The following is a 12,421-nucleotide window of genomic DNA, read 5'->3' as shown; positions in this document are numbered from 1 at the left end:
GGTATATGTTTCCATGGAGATTGTTTGTTTGCTTGGACTCACACTGTGACGCCTGTTAACATCTCATAAAGTTGTCTTATAGTTAGACAGTGAAAAAATGGCAGAAGAAACTAAGACAAGACTCTGACTGTATTGGTCAGAGGAGGAAAAGAATAAACCTCTGGAGGAATATGATCATAGACAGAACAAACTACAAAATAAATCTGATCCCAAATACCAGAAAACAGAAAACGACTGTAGGACGAAGCAACGAAAATGAATTCAGTTGATCCGTTGTCTTCTCCGGGTGTGTTAAACTTGGTCATGTTGCAGTTAAGATAAAGTCAGAGGTACCTTAAGGTTATTTTCTTTTACCTTGCTTTAGTTACTAAGGTCTTTTTGCAACAGTCTAGGGATTCCTGAAGTATAAGATCAAGACAAGGAGAAAACCATAAATACTTAACTGAACATTTTAAGGAAACCTTAAGGAGAAGACTTAAAGGTGTTTTGTGCAACCAGTTTTTTGGGGGGAAACCTTAACTAGGACTTTAAGGAAAATCTTAACGTAAGGTGTTTTGTGCAGCCGGCCCCAGACTCTTCACTCTGAGTCAGATATTTCCAGAGCAGAGGAGCAGTTTGTGACGACCATTATCAGGGTGGTTGTTTACTTTTCACTTCCGGTGGAGCAACATGGCAGCTGGAAGTTGCCTCCAGCTCTGAACACTTTCCTCCTCAGCTCCTGGTCTCAGTCTGGTTACAGCAGGTACCTGCAATGCAGATGGAGGAGAGCAGCTCCGTCAGGTTGCAGCTCCATCAGGCAGCAGCTCCATCAGGCTGCAGCTCCATCAGGTTGCTCCATCAGGCCGAGGCCTCGTGCATGCTTCACTGAAACATTTGTTCTCTTACAGGTTGTGTGTGAGTCGCCTGCTGTACTGTAACTGTCTCTGTTGTGATGAGTGCGTTGCTCCTGCAGTGTAAAATATATCTTAAATTCAGGCCTTAAAGAACTTTAAACAGCTTCTTTACTTTTTATTTTTATCAATCTACTCGACTGAGACCAACAAACAAACCATAGTATCGTAGTGTTTCTCCACACTGAGCGTAAACAGAGTATTGGGCTGATAAGCGGCTGCTGATTGAGGCGAGCTCAGCTTTTCTGGACCATAGTACACTCAATACGTTTCTGCCAGCTCTGTAACTATACGTTTCCACAGCCTACACACCCACATGCTGTTATATCCTTGGGGAAAAGTGCCAAGTTGGCACCAGGAGCATTCAGTAATCATTACAACCAGCTGCATCAACTTTTCTGACATCATGGCCCAGTAAACACACAGGAGGCTCAGAGACGGATGTTTGGGACGTGGACCGGTGCCAGGTTTTGATTTTCTTAGTATGATCGATTTCAACAATGAAAGTACAATTTTTGATTCAAAGTGTTAGCATCACAGTTACTGTTAAAGCTGTAGTTGGTAAGATTTTTAAATTCGCTGAAACTGTCACAGTATTCACACAGTCGTACATGAGACAGATAATCTGTAAAAAAAAATTAAAACAATCATACTCCTCTGACGACTCCATCACCTTGTGGTGATAGCCTCACTGCACATGAACAAAAACAACCAATCAGAGCTGAGAAGGGTCGACCATGGTCGATTTTCTGTTTCTCACCTCAGATGTTTTCAGAAACATATTTTAGTCACTGTTCAGCTGTTAAATGAGAACGTTTTCTCCGGCCGCCATGTTGGGTACAATTAAACAGGAGTAATAAGCTCCGCCCACCAGCTGCACAAACTTTCTTACTTCAACAGTCACTAAAAAAATGTGTCTGAAAACAGGAGAAAAATGCTCAGTGCAGTAACAGGTAGGGCGGGAATCACCAGAGGATCCATGTTCCGATATTATCACGATAGGTCACGATATTATTGCGATTTTAAATACGTTGCAATATATAGTGATTTATTACCTTTTCAACTGTAAATACTGTTTCCAAAGGAAAACTGTAGTGTAGTGTGAAGATAACAAAAGAAAATCCAGGTTAAAAATAAGTGTTGAATTTTATGTTGGATCTGTGGACGGCAGCAGCACACGCCCAGCTGGACACCGCCATCGTCAGGTGACCGAGATTCAATGTCAGCATGTCTAATGCCAACGTCAACTGATGTAGAATAACGACGACAGATGACGTTTTTATTTTGTTGTTTTTAAGTTGTGGTTTTAAGTATCCAAAATCCAAACATCTCATGCCAACGTCATCTAGAATAACGACATTTGGTTGTAAGGTATGAAGAACAAACTTAGACGTCATAATGTTCACGTCCACTCAACGAGGAATTCAAATGTCGTTAGATATTTAAAATATCGTCAGCCAGCCCAATTTTCAGTCCAACCAAAATTTAACGCCTGTCTGACGTTAGAGTTCAATGTCTTTCTGACGTCATATTGACGTCTGGTGCCAGCTGGGGCATTAGTCTCGGCTCAGATGTTTACAGCCTGGTTCAAAAATACAGTTTTGGTCTCTGTAGCTAATTTACCCGTTTGTGACGACTGTAAGAGGAGCGACTCACCAGTTTACATTTTATTAAGGCTCAGAGTTACACATGAATAAGGCCATGGCCGCTTTGAGTGACGGGCTATCTGCTGATAGTGTCTTTAGTGTCAGTCAGATCCACCCCTCGCTCCTCCACAGCTCCACCCTCTCGTCCAAATATGGTCATTTCTGGCTCCAAAAATAAGATGGCGACAGCCTAAATGTCAAACTCAAGGCTTCAAAAGGATTTTCTACAAACGTATAATATAATATAATATAATATAATATAATATAATAAATATTTATTATTATTTGAAGAAAGTCTGGTTACAGCTTGTTGTGCTGCCCCCAAGTGGCCAAAAAATTACTGCAGGTCTAAAGGTGTTTTTCAGCCAGTGAAGCACCATTAAAGAAAACCACTGTTACAAATAATGGAATTAAAATGTGAATGTACATTTTGAATCAGTGAGTAAAACCAGAATAAACAGTCTGTAAAAACTGAATGAATAAGATGTGATTGAGACAGAAACCTGCAGCAGGCCTGGAGCTGAGCTGTGTGAACCTTCCTCACTAACCAAGAGGACTGTGTGCCCTTCTTTCACAGCCTGGTGGTGTCACCTAAACTAGAGCCCAGCACAGACCCCCACCCACCACCCCTCTCACCCAGTCACCATCCCCCGGGTCCCTCTGAGGTTTCCCCACTGCATCACACTAACCCCTTCACCCCCTCACAGAGCACACCACCCCCCATATCTCCCTGCAACCCTTTCTTCTCTCTGCTCCAGCACAACCCTTTCTATGACGACATGCTAACCCCTCAGCCCCTAAAACCTTTGCTGCCTCCTCTGCCCTATCTCTCCAGCGCCCGGCCCCCCATAGCTCATCTCTTTCCTCAGGCGAGTAACCCCAACCCCACCCTGACTCACACTTGCCCAACCACAGAGGACTCCATCAGCGGTGCAGAGAGCAGAGCGGAGAAACGACCTCTTCCTCCGGCTCCCACAGAACAGGAGGAACCTCTAAGCAGGAAGTTGTCCAACCCTTTTACGTCTGGCGGGGAGCTGGACCCAGACTCAGAGTGGGACGAATCCTTTGAAGCGTTTGCAGCTGGCAGGCTGCAGTCTCCTGAGGATCTGACCACAGCCTGCAGAACACAGCACAACACACCCAGAGACCGTCCACTAGAACACTGCAACGATAAAGCAGCATCACTACTCGCAGCAGATCACAACACAAATGTGAACGACGCACGACTTTGCACAGGATTTGTGTTCGAAGCACAAAAAGCCATCAGCCAGGCGACTCACACACATCATGCTGACACATTTGCACAATTCCTGGAGACGATCCCGGAGCACACGAGCTTCGAAGGTGACAACACAACTTTAAACATTAACTCACCAAAACTGGATGCTTGCACTAAAACTAATGAAGCTAACAGTCCGACTAACACAGACGATTTACCTGACACTAATATGCATCACGCCCCCGGTCACGCCTCGTCGCTGCAGCTCAACAGCAGCTCCCCTGATGCTGGATCTTCAGGTCTCGGCAGTTCAGCAGAAGAGGATTTCCTTTCCTGTCTCTCATCTTACTCTGATAAATTCTCTGCATCCTCCTCTGAGGAAGCCGAGGCACAGAACTTTGACAGAAACATCCTCGGCTTTGAGCACTCCTCTGACTCATCTGTTGCAAAACAAATAAAGGCCTCAGAGTCTGAAGACGACATCACTGACAGCAATGATGTGTCTGTAGTGGAAGCAGCCCAGCACACTGTTGTTCAGCACAGGGACAGTGATGGAGATGGAGAGGTAGATTTAAACGGTTCAGAGGGGTCGTTGGCGCGGCAGTCCCCGGTGCTCACACACCAGCAGCCTGTGGTCACTGCAGCAGAGACAGGAAGTGAAGACGCAGTCACTAACTCGACAAACTTTTCCAACACTGATTTATCACCAAAACTACAGCCACACTCAGACGTCTCTTCACAGCCCGACAACACAGAGGATGGAGTCAATTTTTCCAAAGTGTTAAATGATTCCTCTGTAAGTAACACCACAGACGTGATGACCTCTACGACTCCAGATGATGAACTCTGCTCCACACACCCGTCATTACACATCATAACCTCTTCCCCTGACATGAGGCAGAGCTCGTCAGACTCACCCATGGAGAGCACAAGTTTAGGAGGGCAGGATGCGAGCCAGCGTTCTCCGATACCTTTTGGCCTTTTTGGTGATTTCCTCAACACCACTCACATCACGAACAGTCCCAGCCAAGACTTTGACAACACACTGTCACACACTCGTGTGTCCGATCAGAGCAGCTTTTTCCAGAGCCTTTACGTCAGCGCCGACTCGCAGGGTTACCAAACCTGTGAGTCTCACCCGTCCTCCAAATGCTCCAGCAGCTTGGAGCCAAACGAGACGCTGCACTCTGCGACCTCGACGCTGTGCGGTGAGCTGAGTGAGAGTCAGACGACTGAAGAAGATTCAACCAATGCACGCAAGCCACGTAATGGAGAAATCAACCAAACCGACCAATCTGAAGGATCCATCTGTGCAGCTGAGGATAAGATGGCAACTCTTGAGCCGAGTCTCATGACGGGGGATCACAGTTTACTCCCTGCAGCATCGACCGACTCTGACATGAGCTGTAATCCAAGGAACCTCACAGAAGGAGGTGTGGAAAGTCAGCATGTCGTCCTCAGTGACGTGTTCTCAAATTGCCCTCAGGCGCAAAGTGCCACGCTTCACCGCTCCCAGTCTGAAGGCACACTGACACTCGCTTTTGACGAACTCCTCCTGCCCTCCTTTGGGAGTGATCCTGGCTCGATACAGGAGTCCTCCTCAGCTCCGCCCGGCCCTGACCTCCCCTCTCTGACCTCCTTTGCTCCCTCCCTAACCCCTCTAAGTAGCAGCTCCCCTGTAGCGCTCTCTTCCCTCCCTTCTTTTGCTGGCGCTACGTCGACATCACCACCCAGCGCGGCACAAGCTGTGGCGCCAGAGCCAACACTTCAGGAGACACAGCAGCAGCAGGCAGCCAATCAGCAGAACAGGTGAGGTTGCACATGCTCAGTGCGCGGTGGCAAGGTGGAGAGGAAGCACTTTTTCCCACTTCCAGAAATCTCTATCCTGTCGTTTCTTCAGTCTCCCTCTGCCACTCGGCTTCCGCCTGCTTTTCTTCTGTGCTGCCGACTCTCGAGGGGTTTCTCCTCTGTGGTGTGACCTTCTCTTTTTTATCACTTTGTACACACACACACACACACACACACACACACACACACACTGGTGTTAACAGGACTCCTCTGCAAGTGTCTTGTGTGTCCTGGCTCTGTGGTGACAGGAGGGGAAACAGAGCCTCAGGCCAATTAGCAGTTATTATTTTGCCCTGATTCCTACCACACACACCCCCTCCTTTCCAACACACACACACACACACACTAACCCCCTCCCTCCCCTCAGGGCCAGCTCGTGTTCTCACACTGCCACACTCATTTGCCAAAAACCTCAACCAGAACCAGGCTTTACCACGAGGCAGAGAAGGTGTTGTTGTGTCACTGATAGCGTTTCCTTTTCACCTCGGGGTAATAACACATTTAACACAATTCTACATGTTTGATTGCACCGACGCATGCAATTAAGTCTTTCAGTTTGGAGCTCATTTAATTTCAATTTTCACCAGTGCTTCCTTTAATGAGGACTTTTCACATGTCTAACCTCCTCTTACTCCTGATCACTGACGTGAAGAGTTTGTGGGATGTTAAAGGGTCGATCTGAAGCGTCTGTGTGTGGTGTCATCCTGGAGGTCCAGAGGACAATCTGTCGTACTCAGATAATGGCTGAAACCTTTATTACTTGAGCTAAAGAGCGAGATATGTGACAAAGATTGTGGTTGTATGAGTGGAAGTCACTGAGTGGGTAGGTGTTCTGAGTGGGTAGGTGTTCTGAGTGGGTAGGTGTTCTGATAACAGATTTCCTTGTAAATGTAGGTCACTGACACAGGAAACTGCCCTTCCTGTGTTGTTGTTGACTTGAAAAGGTCATTTAAGTTGACCTGAACAAAGAGCTGGTTTCTGGTTGTTTGTTGGTGCACCGACCAGCAGGTAAATTGACTTAATTTAGTACCTGAACAACGAGGCAGCGGCATATTTCGGCCTCTGTAAGATTCTGCGTTGTGAAAAAACACAGATGTTGTGATACCTGTATTTCAAAGAGCTTCGGACCTCCAGAACGGCAGCCAGACGTCTTTATATCAGGGTGTTCGGTGTAAAGAGGCCACAGGGGTCGTACGCTGGTGTGATGTGTGATACCTGACTGTGTGTGTGCGTGCTGCTTATTGTCGTCCCCTCCAGCCCCCACCCAGTGAAGCCCCTGACCACTGCCATACAGGCTGAGGAGAAGCGGACGGAGGGCCGGTCAGTGCTGGCCACCGGCCTGGAGAAGCTCAAGTCCACCATCCACCCGGGGAGGAGCAGCCAGCTCAGCGAGCAGGAGACAGAAAGGAAGAAGGTACGGTCAGGTTATACTATAGAAATACTGCAGAGCTGCCCTGCTGAGGGAAAGACAGGTTTCTCTTCCCTGAATAATTAAGCCCTTTTTACACAGAGGTGGCGCCATAGAGCTGCTACAAAGCCCCTTCTTTATGCTGCCTTTGAATTTTTACACAGAACCAAATGACGGAGGCATCATGTCGCTCCAGTGTGTGATTTTAGACAGCATGCCGGCATCACAGAATCAAAAGAGGCGTGATGGGCGTGACATATAAAGGCCCAGGCACACCAAAGTGGCGTCAGAACTTGCAAAGGCCCCCTGCTGCATTGGATCACGCCGCCGTGTCTCAGCCAAACAGTTGCACATGAACACATCACAAAGACTCCAGCCAACAGCCAATCAGCGCATAACGCTCTGCTCCTGCTGAGAGGAAATGACTCTCCACAGCAGCAGACGGCGGTTGTCTGTATTCATCATTCAAAAAGGGAAACAGGAAGAGCGTCTTGTTGCTAGTTAGCCAGTTAGCATATTAACATCACAATCAGAGCATAATTACCGTGCGCCAGTGAACAAGAACACAAACCATCAGGAAACGTTTCTGCTGAAGAGAAAAATAATCTGACCTGATGGTAACAAGCGTGGTCTCACTCCTTCTGGACTTTAGCTCCTCCTTTCATTCACAGACGGGCTCCACCATTGCCGACGCCTATTCAACACGCTGAATTAGCCGGAAAAAAAATGCAGACGGCGTTGACGAGGGTCAACAGTGCAGGACACACCACACCAACTAGGGTGACAGACGCTTACCGATGACCCAACATTGCCAATCAGCCGGGTGTGTCAGGGCTTTAACACAACAGCGTCAGCCTCCAGTGTGACATATAACACACGTGTCAGCAGCTCTTTATAAACAATAACAATGACATCACATGTCAATAACAATCATTTAGCGTCCCTGTTGTATGGCGGCTGATCTCGTCCTCTGCTCAGAGGGTAAGGAGCTCCTGGACCTCATTGTTTAACTGTTTTTGGACATTCACAGCCACTGCTTTTCTTTTTTGAGTTAGCTGCTAACTGCTATCAGCTACTTTCTAAGTCTGCTGTGGTGTGTCACACATATAACACGTCATCAGAACATAAAACCCCTCCAGCCCACGGTCTTTCCTGATGGCTGTCCACTTCTATACAGACGTCGCTGCCAGCTTAAAGACAAGACAACTCTGTCCCTTCATTCCACGATCGTACCAAAATGGCGATGGGGTATAACAGCGTGATATTTCGGCCTTCAACAGGCGGCGTAAAAGGGGGCTAGAGTGACAGTAAAGATGCAAGATGCATGAACAGACCGTCTTAATTTAATCAACAGGAAATCTAGTGAGAAGACACCACTCTGTTTTTATCTTTGTTACACTTCTGTTCGCTTCCTGTCTGTCTCTCTGTTTGTCTGTCTGTCTGTTGTCAGTCTGCAACAGAGGGAGCGGGCTCGTACTACCACCTGAACCACAGCGAACTGGTCGCCCTGCTGGTGCAGCGGGAGGCGGAGCTGGAGAGGCAGAAGGCGGAGTTTGAGCGACAGAGAGTGTTGCTGGCGAAGCGGGAGGTGGAGCTGAAGAAGCTGAAGCCGCAGGTCAAAGATCTGGAGGACTACATTGACACGCTGCTGGTGCGCATCATGGAGCAGAAGCCCACCCTCCTGCAAGTGCGCTCCAAGTTAAAGTGACGACCACGCGGAGGGAGAAGGGTTTGCAGCCGTGTTCACTCTGTCCTCCACAACAGCTCTTTAGTCTTTTCACTGCTATGCTGTCCTTTTTGATACAAATCTGTAGGCACTGAGAGATGTGGAGGCGGCGTTCTCCAGCCGGCATGCTTTACTGTGCTGAAACACGTCCTCGGAGAAGGATTCGGTTCGGGCGGTTCTGAATGTAGCGGGTCCTCAGGTTGTTTTCAGGTTCACTCAGCCAGATGGGTTTGAGCTCACAGAGGAGAGAGCCCAGTAAGTTCAAAACCCATGCTTCCATTTTGGGATCCTGATTGTAGAAACAATGATTCCTCCTCTTCACCTCACCTCACGTGTATCACCTTATCACACAGAGAGAAATGGTAGAGTGTCAGTCCAGAACACTTCACGTCGTATTGCAGCTCGCTCCTCCTCACACAGCGTTTCAAAGAATATTCTCTCAGTGTTGCAGCTCTGTGGGGAAACAGGAGCGAACAACCTGAGGGGACACTCTGGTGGGTTTGCATGTTTCAGACCATTAACTGCAAATTACATAGACTTCAGAACAACGCTGCACATTTCTGTCACATGTCGACAGGTTTAGATTGATTTTATACCTTCGAGGCAGCCGCTGGTTTCACCTCATTTCAGAGAAGCAGGAAACTCATCGTGCAGCGACTGAAACCTGCTCGAGACAAAAATCTGTCACCGTAAACATTTTGACACTTTTGTGTTTATTTCAGTTTCATGAGGCAGCAGAGAGCTTTTTTCAATCAGTGTAAAAATGCTCTGATATCTAAGACGTGAGGTTCAGTTGCACAAAAGCACTCATGAGCTTTACTGGAGGTCTGCAACCATTGTTATATTGATTTTTAGTTTATCTCAATTAATGGCTCAATCATCTCATCTACAGAATGTCAGGGTGAGAGGTGACATCATCAGATCGCCTGTTTTTGTCAGAACAGTTTAAAATCCAAAGTTATTTAGTTTATTATAATGTAAATCAAAGGAGACAGAAATATCAAACGTTTGTGTTTTTGCTTGATAATTGCTTTAAACAATGAACAGAATATCAGAACAGTTCCAGTCAGATGATAAATCTATAAAGTGACTAATTGTTGCAGCTGTTCTGTTTTGTCAGAAAATCAATAGACAATTATAAATCTGGTTTTATCTGGCAGCAGTTTGGACTGTCAGGGTTTGGATGTCGCAGCGTCCAAGATATGCCAAAAAGAGGAGTTCAATTATATATAAATACACATGACAAAACGTTCACCGCAGTGGATCTCGAGCAAGTTTCAAACTTCTGCTGTTTTTCAGTCTGAATGTTTTTGTGTCTCTGTGACTCATGATAACATTTGTTTAACTTGGTTCAGTATTAACAGAGAGTGCTGCAGGCAGCAGCCGAGAAACAGGCTGCAGCGTAACCTCTCGGGGTGTGTGTGCACACTGTCAGTGTCCGTCCACTAACAGTGTTTGTTTTTGTCACTGACAGGCTCAGACTGTTATTCTAAGTGTTTGACAACATTATGAAAGGATCCCTACAGAGATAGAGCTTTGTGTTAAAGAGTAAGATCCTTTTTGTTGAACCAGAAACAGCCCTGAAATCACCGTCACCAAACCCACCTGACTGCATTTAAATAAACAGTCATGTTAGTGTGTATAGAGGCAGCATGTTGTCACAGCTAACTGGTGCATTAAGGGTTAATTTAAACCAAACCAGAGCTGGTGACTGTTGGAACAGTGGAGAGATGAACCAAGACAGCTTTTCTGTCGACTCTGAATGAAGTGTGTTTAATGATGATAAAATGAGCGTTTATTTAAATGGCGTCTGGTGGGTTTGGTGACGGTGATTTCAGGGCTGTTTCTGGTTAAACAAAAAGGATCTGACTCTTTAACACAAAGCTCTATCTCTGTAGGGATCCTTTCATCATGTTGTCAGACACTTAGAATAACAGTCTGAGCCTGTCAGTGACAAAACAAACACTGTTAGTGGACGCACACTGACTGTGTGAACACGACCTGAGTGGTTACATTGCAGCCTGTTTTGCCGCTGCTGCCAGCTGCAGCGCTCTCATTAAATCCTGAGCCAGATTCAAAAATCGTTGTCCCTGTTAGTCACTCAGACACAAAAACATGGCAAAATACGGTCCAGGTTGAGAAATTACAGTACAGTTTTTTTGTTAACTTTCCAAGAGTTTGCCAAAACTTGGACGGCACTTTCCTTAAAAATCGGCTGTAAAATAAATACAACTATTTAAATGTGTATGCTCCTCCTATAGGCCAAAATAAAACTATAGTCCTTCCTCAGTGCTTAAAAATGGAAGGAAATAAATCAACAATCTTCAGGTGTGTTTTAGAAAATAGGAATTTTATTTGAAAGTTTACAGAATATTTGATTCGTGAGGTCGATTCATGCAGAACCACCGCTGTGTTTCCAGAACACTGATGTTCTCCTGTCTGCGTGCAGCTTCATGTTGTTGTGGACTGGCACTCTACAGATGTTCCCTGATAAATACCGAGTGCTCTGACTAGTTACAGGAACTACAAAGCGACGGAGCGCTGTGAGACTTCAGCCGAGTCGTGTGCACATCACTGGGAACTGATTGTAGCTTCCGAATGTTCAAAGTGTTCTTAGCCAGCAAGTGAATGGTTTCTTTTCATACGCACGATGAGTGCTGTTTATCTTTTGCTTGCTCCTTCAGTTTTCTTCTTTCTGTTTATGGGCATGTCTTGAAATTACCCATAATGCTCAGCCACATAAGCTAACTGATTCTTGTATGGGTCACGGTGTTATCAGGTGAAGACAGTATCACTCAGTATCAAGATCAGCCATCACAGCTCCTCTGATCTCATGCTTCTGCCTTCCTTCACGTGTGTTATCAACACACTGGTGAAAAAATGCCTGCGAACATGCCGGTTCTTGACTCCCCCTCCCCCGCCCCCCACCCCCACCCCTCAGTGTCTGCGTGTCACATCTGCTTCTGCTCCAGCACGCATATCGCTAACGCTTTCAGGTGTTACAAAGGGATATATACCGCATTACAGCATATATTGAAATGCCAAATGCTGCCTTATTTTTGTTTTGTTTGGATGTCAAGAATCTGGAACAGTGATACTCAACGTACGGCTCGTGGGCCACATCTGGCCCCTGATACAGAGCCAGGAGGCCTCCCTGAAATGTTCTTTAATTCACAGGGAAAGGTGTCTCACACTGGGATTTTTTTTGTACTTTTAATATACAGGAAGCAGCTTTCACATCGCTGTGCAGTAACTGTCCTGACAGCCTCCTACCCACAGGAATGTTCCCCAAAAAAAGTGAAGCGTTTTTAGCAGCTGCAGCTACAGTCCAGGGCTGCGACGTGCAAGCTAGTGCAGCGTCATGTTAATAACTGCATACTGTAGCAAGACAACGGCAATCATTGAAATGACCAAAGATTTTTACATATTTGGAGAGTTTACAATCATCTGAAGGTTGGACACCAACATTATCAGCTCCTCCATCTTGTAGTCTTTCCGTCTCTAGGATGCCCATCCCCTTTTTGATCGTCCAAAGCCAGAAGTTCAACCAGGTGAACTCTGCAGCACAGCTAAATCTGTGCGTTCAGCGAGATAATCGTCACAAATGAACCACTTTAATGATTTTACAGCCCTAAATAAAATCACCAGAAATAAAAAGCTAACGTTAGGCTATAAACAAACTAC

The 12,421-nt window shown here is 46.2% G+C and overlaps 1 protein-coding gene across 2 annotated transcripts in view; it reads left to right on the top strand.

The window, feature by feature from the left end:
• rab11fip5a (RAB11 family interacting protein 5a (class I)) overlaps nt 1-10,570 on the top strand; it is a 123,544-nt gene extending 112,974 nt beyond the window's left edge. For both annotated transcript variants that reach the window (XM_050062094.1, XM_050062095.1), the window contains 3 exons: nt 3,114-5,564; nt 6,861-7,017; nt 8,462-10,570. In XM_050062094.1, the coding sequence (XP_049918051.1) occupies nt 3,114-5,564; nt 6,861-7,017; nt 8,462-8,719 (2,866 nt within the window). In that variant the 3' untranslated portion in view covers nt 8,720-10,570. The remainder of the gene's footprint in view (nt 1-3,113; nt 5,565-6,860; nt 7,018-8,461) is intronic.
• The last annotated feature ends 1,851 nt before the right edge of the window (nt 10,571-12,421 follow it).

This window comes from Epinephelus moara, chromosome 14, assembly GCF_006386435.1.
Source record: "Epinephelus moara isolate mb chromosome 14, YSFRI_EMoa_1.0, whole genome shotgun sequence".
NCBI classification, from domain to species: Eukaryota; Metazoa; Chordata; class Actinopteri; order Perciformes; family Serranidae; genus Epinephelus; species Epinephelus moara.
This window is presented reverse-complemented; position numbering and strand designations above follow the sequence as displayed.